Consider the following 26,820-nt stretch of genomic DNA (forward strand, 5'->3'; position numbering starts at 1 on the left):
TGGTGTTGTAGTAGTAGTGTAAATAGTGTGTTCATTATTTAAACTCAGTAGGGAATGAAAATGTGCCAACAAAATATTCATTCAAATTTTTTTATAAGGTTAATGCAGGCTTGATTGCCATTGCCACCCCGAGGGAGCTCCAGGAAATGGATATATCTCTCCTGCTAGAACTGCCAGCTTGGTTAGAGGACGAGTGTGAACTGGATATCCTCAACCTAAACAAAGACGTACCAGATCCTACCGTTCCTCCATTTTTAGTTATTCAAAGTGCCAATGATAAGGGTAAGGATACACAACCGGGAAGTCCACAAGCAGGAGGTGCCGGACAAAGTGGAAGAGGAGCTAGCGTTGTAAGAATTACACTTTTTTTATTTAGTTGCTGTTTTTAAGATTTATAAATTTCAAAAATAATATTGAAAACATAGAATGATATTGGATTTGATTATATGTAGGTGTATGAATTTTTTAGTAGATTGATATGTTGAAAATCTTCCAGATACTAATTAACAGTAACAAAAATCTTAAATCCAATATATTAACATCATTTTTCGTAACTTAAATTTTCATATAATTTCTCAACTTTTAAAAATCCAAAATAGACTTGTAACTTAGTAGCCATATTTTTCTACTATATACCTTTAATCCTCTGGAATTCTAATAAACTCCAATATGTGAGCTGTATTCAAGGAAGCTACTATAAGTTTCTTGCCCAAAGCATTTTTCACTCATACGTACAATAACAAGGCATTATATTACTGATTGAACTGAAGTTTCATTCTCTTCTTTACTGAAGCTACACTCGTCAATACTTGGATCGATCAATATCAAAGTTCAGATGAAATTTCCAGTGATATAGTTAGGAAAGGTATCGCTAGAGTCTTTATCTTTATGTTTACCCTTTCTTCCAAAATCTTACATAAGGAGCATTACCAACACTATAGATAGGCTCTGGGTCTATAAAAAATATGTTTGCTAGTTGCCAGGACCCCAGATCAAAGAGACCATACACTTGTTTTTTTTTGGTACTCCCATATCAGTCAATTTTATGGAAGCTCAGTACTTTGATGATTACTTGAATATGTCATATTTCTGATAGTTTTTTCTAGTTCTACTTAATACTATTTATTTTAAAAATTTGCCTCTCTTTCCAAGATTTTCTTAATTAGAATTGTAGTAAAACTTTTTTTGGTACTTATTTATCTATTTGGTTAGAGAAAACCAGGCTTCCTGATTTTTGATATTATAATTACGTGTACCATCCTTAAACAGTTTGAGGAAGGCCTCACGAACTGAGCGGTCTATTACCAGATAAAGTGGTGTGACTTCTATAATAATAAATATATTAGTCAATAAATTTCAAGCTAGAAGGAAAATTCTATTAAGAATTTTATCTGAATAATATTATTTTTCCGTTTTTTATGATGCCACAAGAAATTAAAGTTGAACTGTCTCTTTTTGATATATTCATTCATTCACTAAGATACTTGTCTACTTTTGGTTTATATTTTGTCACCGTTTACGGCATGAATGGATTTTTCATCTAGAGCGATATAAATATAATTTATTATATTACATATCTCAAAATGGGGAATTTGTTACTTAAAAATAGAAAAACAAAATTGTCTAGCTAATAAACTGGTTTTGTACCTTATTTATCATGTAATAGCTGGAAACGTTTTCAAAAACTTATAAAAATCTCACAAATCAATTGGTTTGGATCTACTCATAGACTTCACCATCATAGACAATATTATCTATTCAAGAATTACAAATTTGTTTTATAATTATCAAAATGTGTTTGTAATTTAATAAGAAATTCTTGAAGGGTACTTAATTGGAATTTTTACCCCCAACTAAAATAATGAATTAACATAATAAAGATATATTTTTATTGCTCTTATTTTATAAATATCGTTGTACAAAAATCTGACGGAGGTAATATGTATGTGTAGATGAAGGGGTTAAGCTTCCCGGGCTGTCATGACGCCAGTTTTGTCCACCTCGTTCTGCTTCGGTCAGCTCACATGCTTCGACCGGTGTGTTTTCTAACACTCTGCTATCTCTATTAGTGCTTACTAATTATGTGTATTGTGTTGTTTTGTAGATTTTGGTAATGCTTGCTACAGATTTATTTTTCATCTTTGTATTAATTGGATGAATCGTTCTGTTAAACGATTTCTAGTTTTGATCATACCAGCTAGAGCAGAATAATGTACATTAATTTTGATAGATAATAGTATGGCCAAAAATACATACAGTAAGACCTGTTTAACGCGTAGTATACGTTCCATCAAAGTAGAGCGTAGTGCAAAACAGCGTCAAACGAGGCTATCTTAATATGTAAATAAAGGGGTTAGGGGAATATGGATAGAAAATTAGTTATGTATCAAATTTAGGAATTATGGTTTTTATTGAAAATAAAAAGTATTTATCTTAGAAAAATAAAAACAATATAAACGAATATACTTATAAAAACAAATAAAATTCTAAGATCGGTCTGGGAACTGTTACCAATTTTCTGCCTTTTTGTTAAAAAGCATCTAATGTAGTTTGTGGTTGCATTTTGCGTTCTGTTAGAAGTTGTTGATAAAGCATTTATAAACCCTCATCTTGCTTTTGAATTGGTCCAGAATTTCAGTTATAGTGGTCAAACTCCTTTTTACAAATGCCATCTAAAGTTCTTTTTGCTCTTCTTCGAAAGCACTATTATCTGCTTAAATGTTCGCCGCAAGTAATAAGCCTTAAAATTGGATATAACGTCTTGGTCCACTGGTTAAATTAGGACAGTTATTTTAGGCGGCAATAACACCACTTCGACTGGAATTCATATCATTCAGTCTGATAAATTTGTTGACGAGCAGAATGGTCAGTGAACCAATCCTGGAAAATTTTCATAGTTATCGGACTGCCGAATCAGAGGTAAATTTGATTTAGATGTGCTTTTCATCGCTCTTAGGTTTTTGGAGGGATAAAATAATAGTGGTTTGAATTTTAAAATCTTCACATGCGTTACCACACAGTAGAAGTGTTAAACGATCTTTTACAGCTTAAAATCCTGGTATTGGTTTCTCTTCATAGGATAGAAATGCGTCCATACAGCACCGCACCAAACAAGAAACACAACTAGACTGTTTCGAACATATTTGGAAACCTAGCGCTGCACACAATTTCGAGGTCTCCCGGGGTTAAAATAAAACAGCGCTAAACGAGAAAGCGTTAAGCGGGGTCTTACTGTATAATTGCTGTATGTAGACTTTTTTAGAAAATGAATAATGGGGTATGTAATCCTTTGTTGTCAGGATCCCATATGAGCACAAGGTATGAAATATATCCATAGACTTATCTGCTCAAAAAAGTATAAAAACATATAACGTTATAATCCTCACTTTGTTTTCAAAGCTACTCTGCATTCATATAAGATTGGATTAATGTAGCAAAATCTGAACTCTTTAAACAAAAATATTTGGAATGAAATAAAGTTATTAAATCACACTTTATAAGGGTTGTATGTCCCTTATTATTCAGTTTTATAAGATACAATGTACATAAAAAGGTAGCTTTATTTTTGACTATACTATCAACTGTAGAAATTAATTTGTATAATTCTGTATCACCATTTTCGTAACTTTGTTCTGTTCTTGTCAATGGTGTTATGTTTATAAATCTGGCCTTTGAAAAATAATAATAATAAAATATCTATATATGATGAAAGTCGTTTTGTCCTAACTGTACAGGTTATAACAAAGACAAATTTTCACTATTTCTGAATACTTCATATATTTATACTACTTTTCAAAATATTTAGACAATATCTTACTTGAAAGTATTAAATTGCATGTATATTCTAATTTTCTTAGTTCTTGTGAATAGTATCCATTCATTTTTAATGTATTTAAAGTAATCAATAACAAATTGTTACTTCTTTTCTTCTATAAATCATTTGAACCATAAAATTTTTTATGCTTCCTTATCTATGTAAATATATTTAAATTTAAATAGCATTTGATCTGGAGCATGCAATATAAATGTTTTAGCTGAAATGCTTATGTCTGGATATCTCTTTTGAAATAATTTATATAGTTGTTTAGTTACAGAAACAAATCAATATTTTTAGTGACAGTGACAAATGAAAAAGCTGTAATAGTTTCTGTGTAATTTGCTAATATAACATATTCTAGTTCTTGTTTGTTCCACATCATCGTTTTTTTTATAACTCTATTAAAATTTATTAATTCCTTGAAAAGTTCCAATCCTTTGTATTTCGCAAAAATATCTAACTAATTTATTATAACAACATAGTAATTATGATAATCAGCATGACTATATAAATATTTGTATTGTTATTAATCTTAGGTCTTCAGTTGAATTGAAATACTGTACTGAATTTTCTCAATACTGAAAGGTATTGGTCAAACAACCTATCCAATCAACCATGAATTATCTAAAACTTTTCAAAAGAAATATAATTATCATTCCACTATAAATAATTTAATCCTAGAACAGATGTCTAGTTAGGTGATCCAATGACCAATTCAAAAACTTGATATAACAATATAATAATCATAACATACTTTTAGAAACACATAATTAATGACAGTTCACATTTATTTTTCCACTATACAACTATACAACATCATAAATTGATGAAATTGAATGTATCTTAGTTTAAAGCAAATGTGTAGACTCTATTGGCGTTTAGTATCATATGTGATGATATATTAATTTTGTTATATAAATTATTTTCGAAACATAAATCCACTTCAAATGCAACCATAAATAGCTAGAGAGATAAATTTAATAAGGCTGTACATTACACTGCAATCAGAAGATTTACTGGTCCCACCGGAACTGCTTTCAGCATCTACAGGTCGTCTTCACATTCTAAAACTCTATTTCAAGGATGTTAGATCTTCTCCGTTACAGGTTTCTTATCCAAAACATTTTTTGTGTACGGTCTTTGTGAAGAGACACTTTAGAACTGGGTAAAATGGAATTTCATCTCTCCTCCTATAGAATCTACTGTCATTAGTCAGGGTACCCAACTTTGGAGATTTCAAATTTGAAGAGAAAATATTGGGAAATAATGGGATATTTTTAGGGATTTTTATAACTTCAAATATGGATATATAACATTGTAAGGAAAAAGTTGTGTAACAGAATATCGATTGAAATGTTACAAAATATGATTATGGTTCGATCCGCACTGCATGGAATGGTGGATCATGTACATAATTTCAACTATCCGCAAAAATTTTGAAATTATTTAATACATATAGAAAATGATTTGTTACTTGAAGTTTCAAAAAAAAAGATGTCGCCCAATGAAATTAATCATTGATTGTTTGGAATTTAGTATTTGTTTTATATATTATTATTTTTAATGTTATTTAACTATTTATTTTATAAATGATAAAGTTTTTTAAGTGAATTCCTAGTAATGTAGGGATTTTGAGGGTTTTTGATTAGAGCTTTAGGGAGATAAATTATTGAGAACACTGTCATCAGTTTCTGCTAGACCTAATCTCATCCGGTGTTTTCTAAGGATTCAGTGCACTGTGAGGAAACCTAACCAAATACATTTTCATATACTAAAGAGGCTTTTGTATGTTTTTTTCGGTCAAGTCAATTAGTCTCCGAATTATGTTTGATAGTTTTATAGTCAAGAATCCTTACTAAATAGACTGTTATTCTTACCTAATCAAGTTCTCTTTAACATTCTACTTTAAGTCAATGATATGAGAACTAAATGCTGTGATAGTTTATTGTCTATAACAATTAATTACCTTCTGATAGTTTCTATCCACTCATGTATCAATAGCAAGTATTTCTGTCTATAAGATGCTGAGGCATGAGGCAAGCAATAGTGAATATTTGATCCTATCTCCAAATACTCCAGCACCAGCTCATGTACCTGAATATAAATATCTCTTGTTACTGTTTTAAAAGTGATTGTGAAGTAGTTTGACAATTGAAGAGAATTTGTGTTTTGTAATATTCGCAACCTTGCTTTGTAGATGATTAGTGTTATTTGTTTTGCAAATTATTTTCCTATCGATGAACCACACCTCCCGAAATGATAATTTTATTCACATTCATTTCTGTCGTCAGGTTCTGAAACACAAAATTGATGGTATTAGAAGAATAACAGCACACCCTCTATTGCCTTTATGTAAGTATTTATATTGCAACTCAAAAGAGTTTTTATTCTTCATTGAAATTGAAACCTTTGACATAAATAACAATATTAAAAAAAATTATATAATTTTTAAAATTTATTTCTATGAATCTCTTAAATATCTATTTCTTTTCTAGATTTAACAGGAGGTCAAGATGGTTCAGTACATCTTTGGGAGTGGGGCCATCAACAACCTGTAGCAGTTCCGAGACCACCAGGAACATATGCAAAAGTAACAAGAGTACGATTTTCTCAACACGGTAACAAATTTGGAGTAGCAGATTCTGATGGAAATTTGAGTCTCTTCCAAGTTGGATTAAGTTCTAATGCTACAAGACCTTTCTTTGTAAGTTTGTGAAAATTCTAAACCAAATAAAGTCTTTTATTGATAGAATGGTCATAATTTGATAATAATATAGTTAGTAACTATAAAATAGATTAATTATTCAATTATTTACAGACTCTTCAGTGCCACAACAAAGGAATAAGTGATTTTGTATTTCTTGGTTCTTGCAGTTTATTAGCTACAGGTATGTATTTTTAATACTAAATATTATTACAGTATTATTAATAATTTGTTATTACAAATTCTATTTAAATCAAACAATAATTGTTAGAAAACAATTTTTTGATCTACCAATGCTTCATAACAACATTTTTTCATCAAAATTCCGTGTAACAAAATACTTAACAGTAATATTATTTTATTTTAGCGGGACACAGTTCGGAAAGTAAAAACGTTTGTATTTGGGACTCTATCCTGCCACATGGGAAAGCTCTAGTAACTGCATTTACCTGCCATGAACAAGGATCTAGTAGCTTAGTATTTGCTCCACAGCACCAAGTATTAATATCAGCTGGTAAGAAGGGTGATGTTTGTCTGATTGATGTTAGGTCAAAAGCAATTAGACACAAATTCACTGCACACGAAAATGCTGTTAAATGTATAGCCATTGATCCTCATGAAGACTATTTTGCTACTGGATCAGCAGATGGAGACATAAAGGTGAAATTTTTAATAATTTCAATACGATACTAGCTCTTCATAAAAAATATCCTCATTTGAGATATTTATATATATATATATATATATATATATATATATATATATATATATATATAAAATAATGAAATAATTTTTCCTTTTCTTTATGTATATTGTATGATTTGGGTTCCGATTAATTTTTTATTCTTAGATTTGGGGTGTAACCGTTCCAAATGTGTTATTATCACTACCAGCGGAACATGCCAGGAGTAGCTTTTTCAAGAACATAGGCCAAGGTGTTACTCAGCTGCACATCGATACCCATAATCGACTATTTTCTTGTGGTGCTGATGGCAGTATGAAAGTCAGACAATTACCTGATAGAGAAAATTTACTGAATCATCATTAATAATATTGTAATTTCCTAGTTGATGATATTTAAGTGTCATTTATTGCATTGCCTAAAATTCAAGACTTAAAAGTCCTACTTACATAATATATCGATGATTCTGTTTAATAATTTCAAAACTGCTAGTTTAAGAATATTTTTAAAATTGTATTTCCTCTCCTTGCATTAAGACTCCGCGATTTTCAAAAATAATACTGATGCCCATTATGCTTTTTTCTCTCTGGCTTATCTAATAGAAAATAATTTTCTATTATTCAAATTATTCCTCTTTGTGATATGCCACAATTAAACAGAAAGGTTCAATATCTTCAACTCGATAATGAAATGAGCATTCAACAGAGTATAATTGAAATTTCAAGCAAAAATAAAGATAATAACCTTTGTTATAAATTTTGTTCTCGAAGATCGTTCGAAGAATATTTCATTAAATTATCGAAATATCTAAAAATGCACAGAGTCCATCAAATAGTGATTTGTGGTATTAAGTAAAATTTAATTTTTTATATTTCATTTTCGGACATTGCATTGCAACTTTGACTAAATGAATGGAACTACAAAGATCAATACTTTATTTCGTGAATTCACTGTAAACTTGTTGCTGAAAGTATTAGCACTCGTTAAGAGCTTATTTTTATCTAATTGTTGATTGTTAAAACATATTTAAATGTATATCTAAACAATATATCCTAATTGTGATTATGTAGAATTGTAATTTAGGCTAAAGTAAATTATATAATTTTAATCAAAATTATCTTTTATTTGGAAATACACATCTGAGCAATTAGATATTAAGTCTTTAAATGTATTTAGAACTGTTGCGCCAAACTTGACCTGTTTCAACCTTTGAGGGTTACCACTATTTCTAAAGGTCTTTTCTATTAGGTACATAGGAAAATTTATGGAAAGTGCTTAACACAATATAGTAAATATAGGGGAATAAGTTACTAGACACATCTTCCATATATCGTCATAAATATTGCGCACTAGTTGAAAAAAGAAATCGAAATACACTTGTTAAGATTGTGCAAATGCACCTGCATAACATTTAACAAAGGGCAGAAGAAAAACTGAGAAAAAAATAAGATGTTACAAGAACTATGTACTGATTTGGTTAACACAGAGGATGGTTAGGGAGAGCAATAAAGCTGATAAGGTTGGGACATGTGGAGCGATTTAGGCTGTTTAGCAATAAAATGAAATTTAAAATTGTATAAAATTTATCACATAGTTAGAAACTATACTCGTATTAAGGTCAATTGGTGTATATAAAGATTGATTTGTATATAAAAAATATCAAATCCACAAATACTTTTAAATAATACATTAAATATAAAATTACATTTTCGCACTAATAAATTGTCTGAATCAATTTTCAACTTACAAATTTCTATATTAAAATATAAATAAAAACATTGTTACAAAAGTGGGAAACTATTATTTATTGTGAGGTCACAGTCCTCAATTTTTGGTGGTTTTGCTGGTGTAAATGGTGATGTTGATGAACTTTGTATAAATTGTCCATTTTCTGATGGTGTGGCTGGTTGCACTGGTGGTGTGAGTGGTTGTTTTGGTAGTTCTGGTGGATGTTTATCCATAGTAAGTTGAAAAGCTTTGGCTATCTCTCTACCGATGGCAGCTCCCAGAGGAGGAGGTACGGCGTTACCCACTTGTCGATATTTGTCCAAAATGCTCCCACAAAATTTGAATGTATCTCTGAAACCTTGAGATCGAGCACATTCTCTCACACTCACTACTCGATGCTGGTTAGGATGTAAAACTAAAAATGAAAAAATTTGGACACTGTCACATATCAATATCATAAATTCTAAATATTCTTACCTCTACCCTGTTTGCCCATAGGTTCCGGATTTGTAATAGTAGTGCCGAAATATCCATCCCATTCTAATCTTCCATATAATCCCGCCCAATGATTATGCCGATCTCCTGTATGAGGTAAACACCAAGGTATTAAAGTATTACTCTGCTTATCTGCTGGATCACATGGTTTTCCAGTTACACATTGACATACTCCTCGAGGTGAATCTTCTGGTTTTTGTTTCTTTGTTCTAAAATTACAGATTACACATTAACCCCATATTGACAATTTAATTTTTTTTGGGGGGGGGGGAGATATTTATTACAGTTATTACCTGTACAGATATTTCAATTTTACAGTACTCGTTCCATCTGATAATTTTAAGGATATGTTGGGTAAGTCCCTCCAATCAGAACCTGGATATGTCGGTATATGAGACATCCTAGCTTCAACTAAAGTTGACATTTCTTTACAAATGTGATCTCGCAGTAAGCCAGAGTCAGCAACGCCTCTCATTTTTCTTTGAAAATGGGTTTCTGGCTCACAATTATAAGCCATTTCAACATTACTACAGCCATTTTTGATAGAGGGTAAGTCTGACATAGCGTCTTTTACTGTTATTGTGCGGTAGGGGGCGGACTCTGTCCAAAAACACTCTAAAAGAAAAACACGTGGACGTTTATTTTTAAAATAAATGAAACATTTACGAGATGTTTTATTACTATTTTAGCTGTACAAATTTTTCAATAAATAATTATAAGATTGAACTAATCGACATGAGGGGGTAAAAAAAAATTGATTAAAACACAAACAATATTCTCTTAAAATGTAGCCTCTGGTCATACAGGAATCAAACAGGCCAGTACACTCACACTCGTCAAGAAAGGTCCGAGAACGCCTTTAAATGGCACAGAATCTTTCTGCCGGGTAGTAAAATACTTCTTTTTAAAAAAGGAAGAAACTGAGTTCCTTCTAGACAGGATCATCACAAAAGATATTTAACTATCAGTAAAACGAAGTTATACTCCCTCAATAGTCTACAGTTCACTGCCGCCGCATAGAAGGGAAGATATAACCCCATTGAAGCTGGCATAGATACTGGACATAATTTGAACTGGAAGACGAGCTAGAGATATCAAAAACAACTCTGATAGGAACCCCAATAAACCTTATGGATACAGTGCAATGTAGCCCCTCATCCACATTTACATATAGATCAAACTATTGGAACATTAAGGGAAGTAAAGTAAGAGCGAAATATATTAATCATTCTAAAAATTTATGTAACCATGTTAAATCACACACACACACATCAAACCATAGTGAAATGAGAAAAAATATTATATTGAAATCATACACAATCATGATCCTTATTCACAAAGACTAACAAGAATCAAAACATCACAAGTCAGATACAAATAATCTTCTGGTGACAAATTTCGAATTAGTTTGGCAATGTTATTCAAATAATAAATGTTTCATTAATTGTCACAATAGTATTTGTAATTACCATTGTAGTAAATATCTCCATCAACAGAGAAACTTAGGTGAGTTACTTTTTTATTAAACACATGTTGAGGTTCGGGGTATTTTGGAAGAACATAACCAGGTGCTGATGCCATCAGAATCAGCCGTCTTCTTGTTTGTGGAATTCCATATTGTCCAGCTTGAAGAATCCCAAATGTCACTTGATAACCCATGGCAAGCAGACATCTTAACGTTAATTTTAAAACCATACTTTTTTTGAAAGATACGAAATTTTTCACGTTTTCTAAGATGAAATACTTTGGTCTAAAATAACCAAAAACATGTGAAAATTAGGGCTATAACAGTTCAATTTTTAATACTTTATGTCTTTTATGTTTTTAAGTATTTTTTTGGATTTATGAAATAAATACACTTTAAAATGCATAGATGATACTCTATAATGAAAGTTCATTGTAAACCATTTACTTACCTGTAATATTCACAGAAAGTTAAATATGAAACCACCAAAGAATTCTTAAAGGAAGAATAATTTCGATAGTTGAATCTGTTCATTCCTGAAAATCCTTGACATGGCGGTCCTCCCACCAACATTTCCACTTCACCTTTCTCAGGTAATCCATTATCTTTGGCTTGACCGCTAAGAATGAAACTTAATATATCATTACAATCCTCTATAAACATTCGACAACTAGGATTGTTTTGTTTGAAAGCGTTAGCTGCAGCTACATCCCTTTCGATCTAAAACAAAATGTAGGCTTTTAAAAATTAACACTAGTATTAATCATGTTACACACAATACTTGTGTGTGATTTGCTTATACAAATTTGGAGATATTTTTGAGTTAATGAGAAAAATGATTATAGATTCGAGCTCTTAACAATTAACCTAACTTTGAATTCTAAGATCAAATTGGAAGTTGTGAGTTTCAAAATTCTTAGATCTAGAGTATTCGAATCACTTACCGCCCATTTAGATTCTGCAATTTTACTCATTTTAAGACCTTCAGACAAACCACCACAACCAGCGAATACATCCATTGTTGCTAAAGGTCTTTCAATTTTTTCCCAATCTGTTGGCAGTTCTGCAAATTGCATCCGTTGTTTTGCCATGCCCTTTATTTTACCACCACCTACAACATCAAACAATAACATTAAAAAATATTTATAATATTTTTCTGATACCTTTATTTATGTTTATGTTCAATATGAACAATATTGATTTCGGAAATTGAAATAAAAATCAGTTAACAAAAATTTAATTTGATCAAAAATTGACTTTTCTACATGAAATTGTTCTTTCCAAGTTTGAATTCTTCAAAAATCAACTTTTATTAATTTAACTTTGTCAAAAGCTCCCATTTTTAAATTCTACTAGGTCAAAATTTGGCTGTTCTGAATTTAAATTTGTTGTAGATTGGCTATTCTTAGTTCAATTTAAACAAGGCTCCACTTTTCTAAGTTTATAAGCAATCAAGAACACCAGTTATTAAAAAACTTAAACAAAAGGAAAAATCTTGAGCAAAAAGCTGGTGAACCTTGGTAAAAGCTGGTTTCCCCCCAATAAATTTGAATCAACAACTTGGTTTTTCTGTATTAAGTTTATTTCTAAGTTTAATTTGGTAAAATTTAACTTTTACAAGATGAATGAAAAAGTTTATTTCTAAGTTTAATTTGGTAAAATTTAACTTTTACAAGATGAATTTGTCTTGGCAAATTGGCTTTTTTAAATTTATTTGTATTATTCACTTACCTTTTCCTTTTCCTATTATACCAATATTTTTTGCTTTTGCGGGTAAATCGAATATTTTACGCTTTTTAGCATCATAAGCTTCAAGAAAATAAAATCGGTATGGTCCTTGTTCTGACCATTCAGTTGAAGATGCAAAATTATATCCATAAGCTAAGTAGCATCTACCCATCACTTTATCAAATGATACAGTTATCACTAGAAAGAAAATTATACTGAAAATATAGGAATATTGAAAAATACGACATTTGCATAAAAAATATACATAGAGAACGGCAATTCTGGTGAATAAATATTAAGGAATTTAATTTATTCCATAAAATGCAGCAATTTCAAAAAAAGTGAAAACGAAACAAAATGATAGACAGGGGAAGACAATTCTGTTGAATAGATACCAGGCAATCGAATGTTTTCCATAAAATCATTCAATTTATAGTATATTCTACACTGTGATATATAAAAAAAAATAAGTGCAAAGAGTTCATAAAAACTTCTTGCAGTGTACATAACATCAACTGTACATACATAAGAAACAGCATATTTAGGATAAAAAAATTATTAAAGCAATCTTTAATTTGTTTTTTTGAGAGTTCCATTTATATAACACTTAACATAGTACTCATAGCATAACTAACTGAAATGATATTACTAATGATGAATTTGAATTCAACATGTTAGCGTTAATTAATATAATGTCTATAAGCCAAAATAATATTGAGTCCCTTTATACAACTTAGTAGTAAAAAGTATGCAGTCAAATAATTCATACAATATACTCACTTTCGTCACTATAATATAAATAATTTATATCCTTGGTGAATGCAGAAGATAACATGCCAAAAGTATTTTCGGGTCTAAAAAATATCCTGACTTTAATATTGATATCGTTTTTAGAATCAAATATGTCTTCTATTGAGCCAATAACAAATGGATTTGGAGTATTTTCATTAGATCCCTTTACCTTTTCAAAATTTTTCCTATAATATTCTGGATATAGTTCTGCAGAATCTAAATCACATATATCTCCATTCTAAAATAATCATTGATATTAGATTGAAAAATGATCTGCTTAATTACAATTCAAATTAAATATATATCGAAAATTTTCAGGTCACTCACGTTTTCATTTGAGCGTTTATGGATGTATTCAAAAATATAAACATCTGGATGTAGAAATACCCCAGTACCGATCGTGTAACTTTCATTTCTCCAACTAATACAATTAGCTACAAGTGTTGGAGTATTGATCTCATTCAATTTTTGCCGCCTTCTATAACAAAAGTAACAATTTTGCATCCTTCTCTTATTACTAAATATAATTTACAATGTTAAAATCATTTTAAAATGAAAATTACCTGCAAGATTCACAGCCGTCACTGTTATGTTCAGAATCAAAAACAATATCTACAAATCTATTGGTCTCAAATCTTTTGCTAAAGAAGAAATCTTTACCATTATCTTCAAGAGGTTCCTCTAAATTTAAATTTCCTCCTATAATTGACCAGTCTTCTGGAACTTTACGATATATCACCTAATCAAGAGAAAATAATAAAATTTGAAAATCCTCATTCGATTTAAAATTTTTTATGATTCTTTAATTGTTATAGATTCTATTATGAAATAAACAGGAGTCACTTACATTTGCTTTCCTGAGAACACTTCCAAGGAGAAGATCTTCACATTCATCTACTACAAATAATTCTCTTGGATCTGCTGTTTCTCCTAGAATAGTATCTGTTCCTCTATACATAAGCTGACCGTGGAATTTTTTAAGGAACTCATCATACATGTAAACAATTTTAGCAATTGCTAATGGATCTTTTGGATTCTCCGATCTTAACATAACATAATCTCCTGCTTGGACAGTAAAATTGTCTGCAAATATATGATCCATTAAACTCACTTTCCTAATATTATAATAGAAAATATTACTCAAAACCAAAGATAATTTATAACTTACCTATTTCTGCAGATCTATAGCAATCATATCCTTTATATTTTCTTTCAGCTTTATCTTTCCATTCAACTCTATGTATTATTTTTTTTGATAAATGTTTAACTTTCTGATGCTTTTGCTCATCTTCGACATCATTTTCTTCTTCATTTTCAGATATTTCTGCATCAATTATTGCCATTTGCATACATCTACACTCAAACATATTCAATTTTATAGTTAACAATTCGCATACATCAAGAAATAATTTAAACAATGTTCACAAAAAGTCGCGACTACATTTTATATTAAAATGAAAGCTAAAAGCAAATAAATGATTAAGAAACCAAATTTAACGGAAATTACCTTCTACGTTTACAAGCTTGTTTTGCTCTACCACTTCCTCCAAATTTCAACATATCTTTACAATGGTTACATTCCCCACAATCAGGAGACTGACACGGCTCGCAAACACCACAACGTTTCTTCTTTGGTCCTTTGTTTTCCACATTACTGTTAATTTGATCAGGAAAGAATTGTTCAAATACATCTTGCACTAATTTGGTTGTTACAGCTTTAGTCATAGTATGTTTTGTTTTTGAAATCTAAATACAGGAAAGTCTATAATAGAATAATGTTACATATAGGGAGAACATTATAATCACCTTATTAATTATTCTAACTTTTCTACGTTTCCTAAATGCTACACCAGCTATTTGTATCAGAGATCTTATGCAAGGAAGTGTTATTAATTGTAGGTCATCTTCTTCAGCTGTCTCATCAATACCAGTTACCTAAAATAATTCGAAAAATTATACTTTCAATACTTTCCAATACTTTCAGTAATACCAATACCAGTAGGGGAATTCATAAATATATGGCACCAATAGTTTTGAGAATGTTTAAAGATGAATTTCTAACTTAACTAAATAGACTCAAAAAATTTGTTGAACATTGTTACTTGTTATAAAGGTGGTCGGAAAATATGTTGGAGATTTAAGATTAGAAAATTTTAATTACTTGGCTTGGAAGCAAATTTTTTTATGCAAAGAATTGTTGGATTGTTAACTATCTACTTTTTGTTTAAAATAATGAAAAAATAAATACCTGATCACAAATGAACTGTGCATTTTGGAGCAACAAATCTTCTACATCTTTGAATTCTCCACTACCTTTGATATTCTCAACTAAGTCTTCATATGTTGGATTTTCGTATGCATGATCATAAACATACTCAGTTACATATTTTGCCATTTTTACTTTTTCTTTAATATTACTAAATATAGACTCATATTCCTTAGATGGACTCATCAAATAGTAGTGAGCAAATTGAGTTGTAAATCCAATTGGAAGGTTTTCACCTAAAATTTCAGAAAACATTTTTTTAAAGTGAAATTAAAAATAAAATATAAACTTTGAAAATAATTAAAACTAAATATAATAAGACTACTTATTATTGAATAACATGATCAAAAGACATTGTAGAGACTTTTAAAAGTATTAATATATTAATTTGGTCTTTCCAAATATTATTGATTTAACATAATTTAATATCTAGTCCACTTAATAAGTAAATGTTGATTTTTACCTCCATCGAAACCTGCCATCCACCATTCATCAATGGGTCCAAGATCATGTGCTGGTACACCATTATCTGGACTAGAATCTTCTTCATATATAGGTTTGATGTATCCAGAAAAATACAGTGAAACGTTTTTTTCAATTAAACCACAATCAAATGAACACAGATGCCCCATTTTGTCATAAACAGTAAAATAAGTAATCTAAAAAAATTTTAATTTACTTATTTATAAATAGTTTTCAAAGGTTCAACAACAATAGGTAAGAGATTAATGTTTTAAGTTTACCTTATGAGTCGGAATATCGTCATCATTATACAGTTGCTCTTTTCCTGTATATAAGGATAGTTTTTCATCTGTAAGAGCAATAAATTCATCATTGGAATAATTCGGATGACCTCCATAATATAAAACAGAATCAGAAAATTGTTTGCAAACTATACATCTTTCAGATTTCATAACGAGTTTATTGTTATTTTTTATAATTTTTGCAGAATTATTTTCAGTTTTTATTTTTTTATTTGCATTACAGTTCTCATTATTTGGCATTTTAGGATTTAACTATTTATTTCACTTTCTCAATAACACTATTCTCAACAAATGAAAACAAAAAAAACTGATAAAAAACCTAGTTCTTAAATAAAAAAATTGTTAAGGTTATCCCTTTAAGTTTGTAAATTCTTGGCGGGAATGCCTTCTGTGAAATTCTCAACTGTCAGGGTAATAACTTAACAACGTTGCCAGCTGTTTCAATATCATATCGTAATTTATTAATTAATATAATTATGTAAATTGTTAATGTCACGTCAGATTCTGGGTCAAAACTTTAATTATTACCTATTTTTTGAAACTAATTTTCTGACAAAAAAGACCTAATTTCATGAAAAACTAATCATAGATATCTGTATAATAGGAATTTATAAGTTCATAGTAATAAAAACAAACAAAATAACCCCCTCAGCTGATTGCATTTAGAACCGATCCTATCATATTACAAGACTTGATTACATCGAAGAGTTTCCGTAGCACACTGAAAGTGATCCGGATTATTTTTCGAATACTCAAATAATGATCTGCTTAACCTGATTGTTTCTGAAAATCCCTCATCCTTAGCTGTCAAAGTAGAAATCATAGATCTTAAACTCGTCTTTCCTTGTCTAAGTCATAAATCAACTAAACTTTGTGTTTCTGTATCAATGAAATTACAGGAAAGTATAGTACTGTATCTTTCGTCTGTCAAAATATATCTGTATATATTTTTGAGGTGCTTAATTAATGTATTTATTTAAATAAATTATATTTGTAAACAATGTCAAGACAGAAGTTTATGAATAAAGCGCTTATGTATCAGTATGATAAAGAATTAGCTTCAGCATTTCAAGCAGACTGTGAAATATTTCTAGACGAATTTGAAAAATATCAGTCTTTTAGATTTATGGATTTTCAGCAAGTGTGGCACCAACAAAAATTTTCATTTATATTCGCGTAAGTTATGCACTGTATCTAAAATAAATAAATTTTTTGTAGTAATTACTATTATCTAATATTATTTTTAGGGGACAAGTATATGCATTACTATTACGAGATTTTTGTGAAAATTGTTTTTACGTGGTGAAAAAATATATAATGTTTCCAAGAACACTATATACACAAATAGGAGCTTTTTATTTATTATATTCAATTTATTATAAACAACCGTTAAGGTTAGTATACATTTTTTTTAAAAAACCCTCTAATTTTGGTATACATAAAATTGTGATTCAAATCTTAAAAGAATTTATTTTAGGACTTGGGTAAAAATTAGATTAACCTTTGATGAATACCAGAAATTATATGAACTCATTACAGAAATGAGTCATAGGCAGCAAATTGATGTTTGCTACATTTTCAGTAAAATGCAGTCGGAAGGAGCATTTCTCTATGTAGCTCATCGTAAACCGTTAGGCCCAGAAGATAGGTTTGTTAAAGATGTACAAATGTATATAAATGATACTTTCACATACTCAAAAACACAAAGTGCAATTACAAAGTTTAAAGACTTACAAGATAAATCTGGTTTAATTTCAGAAATTGAATCTACCAATAAAGAATATTCTGAACTACTTCAGAAATATGCAGGTATTATATATTTTCTTATGAATTATTTTTGTCCTTAAATACATGTTATTTCCAAACTGGGTTACAATTATAAATGTAATACCGTCAACACTTTTCCTTTTATTTAACTTGAAAACTGGGCAAATAATACTTGTACATTTGAATAGGACTAACAACTCAATTCTTTATTAAAAGTGCTCCTATTCATTTGGAAGTCAAAGATGAAATCCAATCTCTTCCATCCATGAACATACAAATAATATCAAATACTAGAATTTGTTGTTTTGTTTGCCCACCTCGCAGAAAATTATCAAATTTTTATATATTTAAATAGAAAATCCAAGATTTAGTAGTTGTTTTGTTTACTTTGAAATTTCTCAAACGTCTCTACATGAACAGAAAGGCTTTGAGAAATATACCTACTATGATGATTATGAATTTGTATAATATTGTAACAACCATCTGATTGAATTGAATGTTAATTATTTTTACACTTATTTAGTTATAATTTTTAAGAGATTCATAGCCATATCAACTAAGAAGTCTCAAGAACTTTTCTTGATGACGATAAACAATATCAAACAGTGGTAGATCTTCTGACAGGTCTAATATCACTTTATGAATATTAGTCATGACAGAGGACGACAACTGCAGATTCTTCGAGCAAACCATGGAAACATAAGAGCACCTACTCTGCGAATTTTCTGCCCATTTCATTAAAAGGCTTAAGTATATTGAAGTACACTTTGGGAAGTGAGACATGAAAACCCCAGAAACATAGTCTCTTTTGGGAAGAGTCTAAGTATTTTGGAAACAGAACAATGAGATTCAGAGTCTTGTACAAAATATCTTCTAGGTATAGGTGCAGAGTAGCTGAAAAGCCATCACAACTCCCCAAACCAGCAACAATATTGATGGTCTAAAGAATTAGATGAAGTCTCACTGGAGAAACACTCCAGGTCTAAGACAATCCAAAAGATTCATAACCTAAGAAGTCTCAAGAACTTCTCGTGATGACCAGAAACTAGTGGTCGATCTTTTGACAGCCTACAAGTGGTAAATCTGTATATTAGCCATTGAGGCAATGTATTATATGAAATTTACATAATATATTTGAATTTCATCAAAATTCACTTTCAATTACACAAATTTGGGAAATTTTCTTTCTGTAGGTAACAATGGAAATTCATAATAAATAACTAATCATAATTGACGATAGTCATATATTTGAGCATATTTTGCATTTCGCCAAATTTATCTGTTGATACAGCACTTGAGCTTTCAAATAATTTTCACATTTTAGGAAAATGTTCTCAATTAAAACCATTTTCAAGTACTCTAATTGATGAAATACAAGCTGCATATACAAATTTTCAAAACGACGGGAAGAATTCAAACAGTAATGAAGAGACTACAGTAAAAAAAAGTGAAATTCAGACATCCAAACATTCTATTAAAAATAAAGCAATGCTGAATAAAAATGCGGTGTACAGAGCGTCTAAAAGAGTTAAAACCGCTGTTGATACTACGGATGAAAGTGATTCAAACTAGGCATTATTGTGATAAAATAATGATAAAGTTTATTTTAATAAAAAAACAAATGAATCATCTGTTTTTCATTTTATCATATTTTTGAATTCATATGAAGCTATTGACATGTCGATCTTTTTCTCGCATTTTTTCTCAATAGAAACTAAGTATCGATGAAAATGTTGCAAAAACGAGGGATATCAACATTTTACTTTAGACTATATATAGAGAGTATCATTATAATGCAACTTTCAAGGTCTAATGGCCTCATTTCACAGCTGACTTCAGATCATCTAAAACTGTCTTTCTAGTTCCAGAGTAATTGTTTTCAAGATCCGTTTCCTGAAGTTCATTTTTATATGTTGAGAAAGGTTCTAGGCTTGTTGACAGTTTTTGCGCTTATTTTTTGACCTCCTCGTTTCCTATTGATTCCTGAATGACCAGGATATCAAACTAAACGACATTGTTCTTGCAAGGCTAACTAAGTTTCTTATAGAATTCTTAGTCTCTATCAGCTTTGGATGTATCATATTGGAACTCAATGCTTTAGCAGCAGATCTTAAAGTCGCATTTCGCTGATTAGGTTCGTAGGAGCATTTAGTGTCAGTCCCAAATAATACGGTTCCCATCAAAACGTATTTTCATTAAATGTTCTTATCATTTTCTCTTGAAAATACTCCAATCGAGAAATGAAACGTTAAAATTTTATACAAACTAAATAAATGAAAACATGGTCTAACTACACTCGCAAAAAACCAAAATTTCACGTACTTTTTTACCAACTAAGTACGGCCAACGCAATCATACTGTAAACTTTTTCTATAAATTTGTAAGTACAAGGCATTTATCGCAGATATTGAAATGAATTCAAGGTTTTTTTAAATCACGATTTTACTACGTAAATACAAAAACCGTTAATTTAAAAACAACTTGGGTACGTTTCAATCAAACATGTCAATCATGACACTACGAGTTCTATGATTTTTAATTTGTGCTAGGTAGCAGAAGTGAAATTTGTTAAATCAACTGCGTTCTGTGCTCAAACGTCAAGTTGTAACCTTTCTTAGAAGAAAAATGATTGAATTCGTTTATCAAGATAAGAAAAATTAATTGTAACGCATGAATTATCCTTTATGGTCGCATTCAGTGAATGTAGCGCATAGCGTTACTGCTACCTATCAGTAACGGTAACGATCGGGAACATGTTGAGCGTTCGCTGTCAAGACTGTTTTTGTTTTCTGTGTCTTGTTAGTTTATGACAGGTGTATTTTCAAAACAGGCTATTTTGGTTGTTTTTATTAAACTTAACAAGTATTGTAGTAAGTGCTAAATGTGGAGGTTGTCTAGTTCCTTTTCGAAGATTTACGAGGTCTATTCATCACTCACCCATTTTTATATGTATAAAAAATTGTCATTATAATTCAAAATGAAATTATTGAAAGGTTAGAACTTGACGTTTAATCACAGAACACAGTAGATTTAACAAATTTCACTTCCGCTATCGCTACCTAGCACAAATTAAGAGCGCTCCTAAACATGGCGTTAGTTTCGATAGAGTTATACAACTGTTGCACAACGGTTTCGTCCGCTGAATGCAACTATTATCACAAAATTAATACTATTAGTAGTCTTCTGTGTCAATATTTCAATACTCATACCTCGGGTCCTAGATCAATCTTAGCTAATTGTGAGAATGACGTACTTCCTCATATTTATCTTAAGAGATTGCATTAAAATTTCAATTTATACGTTGATAACTGTTATTCCATAAAATATGCTATAATCTGATATTTGCGAGATCTTGCGAAATTTTAGACTATTGCTCATTATCAACATATATTATATCTTTGTCATCTCCGAAATAGACCTAAGCAGGGCATATAATTAGTAGAAATGTTTCGTAAATACAGGAACTGATTGTTGGTTAACTTACACGTATGATTCTTTTATTAGGTTGGCGACTCTGATTAATAAAATGACGTCACTAGTGAATATGGTTGCATGTTAAAATTTCAAACGTCATATTTTTTTATTCTTTGTGATAATTATTTCATACAATTCGTTTAATTTTAATAAGTTGATACACGAAAATTTCATCTTCAGAATATATATTACTGTTTCCTTTATTTGAAAAAGATTTTCATGTGAGTTTCCAAATAAAATATTATTTGTTATGGTATTTTGTCAATTTGTCATTCTTATCGAAATCCTACTGTCTCATATTTAATTTAATGTATTCTGTAGAGCTGATAAGTTATCTATATTTAGATATTTAATCAAAATAATGCCCAGTACTACTTACTTTTTTCCAGAGGCAGAAATGGAAAATCCAAGTGCAAGCAGAATGCCTTCTAAATTGGAACAAACCCAACAACAGGTAAATAAAGTTGCCGTCTGTTGTATTATGATTGTCACCCATAAAACATTTTACCAAATTGTATGTCTTTTCATTTGCTGTATACAATTTTGTTTTTATGGAATGTTCTCATATGTAACTTCTATTGATATAATTTTTCAGACAGCATATGTTCTATTTTGATCTGAACTTATTATTATGAAGTTGACAAGATTATCTTGTACAAATGTATTTGCTTTTGCTAAACACATGTGTTCGTAGTGTTAACAATATCCATTATTTTGAGATCTACAAATAATAAAAGTACTTTAATCCACTGTTCAGTAACCTTAGGCCTTTGATTATGTTTTATATACAGTAGGCAAAGAGTTTTGCCCTTTTTTATATTAAAATTGTTCATGGGATGCTTTAATGGAGAACTCTTCATCACTACTTTCCTCAGATTGCCATGAAGAAGTATCAATTATTTCCATGATAACTTCCTTGTTCTCTATATTATTAATAACATCTGAAATTGTTTCCACACCTGACAAACTGTTTACCATTGGGTTTTTCTAATGTTACAGGAATCTTTTTATATTGTAACTGACTGAATCTAATAAACTGTTTTTTTAAATCTTCACAACTTTAATAATTCTTGTATGTTGAACATCAAACGATCTGTTGTTTCATATGAGAGAAATTGTTTTTTCGTGGGTCACTACTGGCTATATTAAACATGCCAACTGTGTGATGGTAGTTGTGAACTGTATTGTTGTGGTAGAGGTTGATTTTTTATTCAACTAGACTTTTTGAAAGGAAACCAAACCTCCATTTAGAATAATCCAAATTTACTAATCTGTTTCTAATTGTATTGAATTTTATATTTTATTTATATAAATCAATGTATAGGTAAATGAAGTGGTTGGTATTATGAGGGTGAATGTTGAAAAAGTTTTGGAAAGAGATCAGAAACTCTCAGAGCTGGACAGTCGTGCAGATGCTCTTCAGGAAGGTGGAAAAAGATTCGAACAGCAAGCTCAGAAGTTGAAAAGGAAGTATTGGTGGAAAAATATCAAGATGATGATTATTATGGGAGTTATTGGAGCAGTTATACTAATAATTATTATTGGTAAGACACATTAAATATTAAACAAAAATTACTTGTACTAAAACAAGATATTATATTAAGTTAACTATTAGAGCGTCTTTATCAATGGTTTTAATAAATTTATTTATAATCTTTTATGAAATAATTAAAATTTCATCCTATTATTACTGGATTATTCAATTTTTGCATGTGGGAAAGAATATATTCATCAACTACTACTTTCTTTTTTACCATTCTTTTTAAGTTAAAATAAAACTGGTACATACATTCAATAATACTATTAAATTACCCAAATATTAGATAAAGTAAGGAGAGATGATAAAATAGATAAAATTATTTTTGGAACATGTGATCATATAATAATAAAATCTAGAAATAACAATACATGTGTATAGAAATATGATATATAACAGAATCCTTTCATTCCTTCCAATTATAATTAATCACCCTGTAAATTTATTCTTATAAAATGAGCTGCAGATTTCCTATTAACTGGAAATTGCCCTTGAACTACTTAAATTGGTTTAAACTGGTCATGTTTACTTAGTACAAACAGTTTAGCAATTTCCTATATCATCAATTTGAAAGTGGGACATTTTCAATACAAAAATACAAATGCATAAAATTTGATAAACTGCATCTAGAAAATGGATTTATAATTAAACCATTCTTTTATTATTCATTTTATTTTCATTTTTTATAGTATCAATTGCCAAGTCGTTCAGTAATGACAGTGATGCACCGGCTACACAAGCAGTTACAGCAGCACCATCATCATAAATGGTTTTAATATATCCTTTAACTGAATATTTTATGTTACTGTATCATTATAAAATAACAGATCAAAATAACTTTAGGAACACATGTGCTTGGTTCTGACTTTCCTTCAAAATGTGTTTGTATTGGTACATATTTTTTAATTAATATAGTAGTATAATAGTTCGTAGATCAAGTCAAAAGCTCAACATCAACAGGGCCTATTTAGATTTTGGTTCAATAACAAAATGAGTGCTATGAAAGTAATAGCACTTGTGATGGAACTGACTCCACTTTTATTTCTAATATAGGTCAATTGAACAAAAAATTCAATAATATGAATTAAATTCAACATACATTGTTGAATTTATGATTATTATTGTAATTTGCTGTATACTAATCTTGTCAAATTACCAAAAAAAATATGATGACCAATCCTCTTGATTGCAAAGAAACACACTTTCTCAATTTGAAATCCAATAATATATTTTTGAACAAGATTTATTTAATAATAAGTGAAATTCCCTTTCTAAATAATAATAATACTTTGAAAGGCAAATATATTGAAAAATACCTAATATATTGTAGCATAAGACCTTAAACATTTTTGATCACATACTGAGACTATTCTGTTGACATTGTTGATTACACTAAACTAACAATCACCATTACCCTGTCTAGTACTTCGAGAGCCTTTGATAGGTCACTGATACTTATCCTGCTCGAAGACTAGACTTGTAATGTTGGTATTGGTATAGAGTTAGTAAAAAATGTGTATTGATACAATCAATGGATCCAAAAATTACAAATTAGTATTGAGACTTTCATTATTAATTATTTGTCACTTTGAGAAAGTGTTTGGTTCTTTGAAGTTCTGTAGCTACTTAAGTAGAAGCCTTAAAATGTGCCTTCATATATTGAAAGACAATCACTTACAATCTATAGTAAAATGTCTAAATTCTGAAAGTATTACCTTGATATATAAATCTATTTTTGATATTGAACTGACCATATTAATAAATATAAAACATATGAGATGAATTTTTTAATATAATGTAATCAATCAAAATATCAAAGCTAGGCTTTATTCTTACAAAAAAGATGAATTATCACTAAAAAATAGAATATATCATTGTATTTTCATTCTCAATCATTTGAATGTGAATTTTTCTCTTTTAAATTTATGATATCTCTAGTTTTGAAGTATTGTATTGTATTTTCAGAGTTTCATTGAAATTTTTAGTCAAAAAACATCATAAATTGCACACACTTCTCTCTGGGTTCTATAAGAGGCCCCAAAAATCTAGTTACTAATTTATGGTTTTGTCTTAAATTCACACAAATTTTAAAATATTATATCTCAAGATGTTATATGTTTGTTTTTGTTATATTGTAGAATTAGAGCACAATGAAAACTTTATCGGAACAGGTAGTTTGTTTATCTTTATTGATATGGTCATTCTTTTTAAAAAATGGAAGTTAATTGTCGGTTGTTCATATGTACATTAACAAATTTTTCCAATAGGAAATATTTTAGTTCGAATAGTCAAGGTTAATTTGATTGCATTTGTTTTATTCTATTTCTATAAATAGTTTGTTTATTACTTGTATTTAATTTGGAAAAAGAACTTGTTGATGAAGGGAAGTTTTATTAAAACAAGAAAATATTGTATGAAGAAGAATATGTTACTACATACACTCAAATAATAGCGTCTGATTGCATAGGCGAATTTATCTTTGTTTTAATTGATGAATCCATATCTTTTATTGTTTCTCTTCATTACAATTGTTTGATTATTCCCAGTTTTCATAACTTTATTTCTGTGTCCCTCTATTCGATACTTGTTCTATTTACCAACTTCCTGTCCATATTTGCATCTATCCCCCGTTTTTCAGTTTTAGTTTAATTCAAATTTCAATGTTTTTCCTAGATGACAATGAAGCACAACTTTGTTTTTTATTTCATTATTTCCTTGGTGTGATTGCCATATAAAAATATTCTTTTGGTTTTTCTATACTAAATTTGTTAAAAATATTTTTTCCTTTAACTGATAATGAAGAACTAGTTTTGTTGAAAATATTTTCAGTGTTTTCTTGCAATGACATTTATCAAACAATGCAGGAGTTTTCTTTCATCTATATGGTTAAGTGGAATTTTTATATATTTTATAAAACGTATAACACCATCATATGGACAACCTGCACAAAGTAACTGTGATGGTTTGAATTTCTTTGTAGAACTTGTACATAATAAATCAAATAAAAACTATAATTATATTAAACTCAACAGTATATGAACCTCAAAATGTTTTATTTTTGTATTCTACTGGTTTTTAACACCTATACACAGATAATATTTTAGAAAATTGTCCTAATTTTTCTCATATTGGTAATCAGGGACAAGAGCTAAAAGAACGAGGTAAAGAAATATCTATCTTTTATAATGTCAGTCTAATTTTTCAGCTTATCAATTATCGAAATACAAACCAATACATAGCTATTAAACTTTCAAAAAAAATTTATTGGTTCAATTATAAATTGAAATTAATCAAGTATTTGTCATCTTTATTGTCAATTTATCAGCCTTAAGAATTCCAACAAAAACATACTGTTGGTTATAGTAAAAATTTTTGTTTGATTTATTTATAAACTAATTGTTACATACAATACATATTTGTTGTTAGTATTATGTTTTGCCACTTTTATATGACTATTAACATTTTGGATGGGAATTTATCTTTACAATTAGAATTAATTATATGTCTATTTGATAGAGGAACTTTTAATTATATTTATCTTAATAAATATTTATTTACAAAAATGTTTTTATTTTCTCTCTTCATTAATGGCTATTGTTGT

The 26,820-nt window shown here is 29.4% G+C and overlaps 4 protein-coding genes across 10 annotated transcripts in view; 3 read left to right on the forward strand and 1 right to left on the reverse strand.

Annotated features, from left to right (window-relative positions):
• The window catches only part of LOC130898495 (dmX-like protein 2), a 29,702-nt gene extending 21,385 nt beyond the window's left edge, over positions 1–8,317 (forward strand). For 4 of the 7 annotated variants that reach the window (XM_057807842.1, XM_057807846.1, XM_057807841.1 and 1 more), the window contains 7 exons: positions 99–350; positions 1,953–2,036; positions 6,109–6,169; positions 6,313–6,521; positions 6,636–6,705; positions 6,889–7,181; positions 7,372–8,317. In XM_057807842.1, the coding sequence (XP_057663825.1) occupies positions 99–350; positions 1,953–2,036; positions 6,109–6,169; positions 6,313–6,521; positions 6,636–6,705; positions 6,889–7,181; positions 7,372–7,569 (1,167 nt within the window). In that variant the 3' untranslated portion in view covers positions 7,570–8,317. The remainder of the gene's footprint in view (positions 1–98; positions 351–1,952; positions 2,037–6,108; positions 6,170–6,312; positions 6,522–6,635; positions 6,706–6,888; positions 7,182–7,371) is intronic. The other 3 variants (XM_057807848.1, XM_057807844.1, XM_057807847.1) reach the window with 1 other exon arrangement.
• A 451-nt stretch (positions 8,318–8,768) lies between these two features.
• LOC130898496 (DNA (cytosine-5)-methyltransferase PliMCI-like) lies at positions 8,769–16,995 on the reverse strand. The gene is made up of 17 exons (XM_057807849.1): positions 16,421–16,995; positions 16,141–16,336; positions 15,660–15,913; positions 15,218–15,346; positions 14,919–15,157; positions 14,580–14,764; positions 14,259–14,494; positions 13,975–14,150; positions 13,739–13,889; positions 13,400–13,649; positions 12,623–12,817; positions 11,836–12,002; positions 11,343–11,611; positions 10,896–11,176; positions 9,720–10,041; positions 9,409–9,635; positions 8,769–9,346 (listed from the first exon to the last, which is right to left on the reverse strand). The coding sequence occupies exons 1-17, from the start codon at positions 16,679–16,681 to the stop codon at positions 8,985–8,987; spliced, it is 3,900 nt and encodes a 1,299-aa protein (XP_057663832.1). The 5' UTR covers positions 16,682–16,995; the 3' UTR covers positions 8,769–8,984.
• Positions 16,996–17,328: 333 nt separating this feature from the next.
• Positions 17,329–19,834, forward strand: LOC130898537 (snRNA-activating protein complex subunit 1-like). Its single transcript, XM_057807917.1, has 4 exons — positions 17,329–17,617; positions 17,689–17,835; positions 17,919–18,250; positions 19,533–19,834. Exons 1-4 carry the CDS (start codon positions 17,442–17,444, stop codon positions 19,778–19,780), a joined length of 903 nt encoding a protein of 300 aa, XP_057663900.1. The 5' UTR covers positions 17,329–17,441; the 3' UTR covers positions 19,781–19,834.
• A 1,876-nt stretch (positions 19,835–21,710) lies between these two features.
• On the forward strand, positions 21,711–26,782 carry LOC130898402 (synaptobrevin-like). The gene is made up of 4 exons (XM_057807673.1): positions 21,711–21,903; positions 22,072–22,136; positions 23,007–23,226; positions 23,909–26,782. The coding sequence occupies exons 2-4, from the start codon at positions 22,080–22,082 to the stop codon at positions 23,983–23,985; spliced, it is 354 nt and encodes a 117-aa protein (XP_057663656.1). The 5' UTR covers positions 21,711–21,903; positions 22,072–22,079; the 3' UTR covers positions 23,986–26,782.
• Positions 26,783–26,820: the final 38 nt, after the last annotated feature.

The sequence above is a fragment of the Diorhabda carinulata genome, chromosome 10 (assembly GCF_026250575.1).
Source record: "Diorhabda carinulata isolate Delta chromosome 10, icDioCari1.1, whole genome shotgun sequence".
Classification (NCBI taxonomy): domain Eukaryota; kingdom Metazoa; phylum Arthropoda; class Insecta; order Coleoptera; family Chrysomelidae; genus Diorhabda; species Diorhabda carinulata.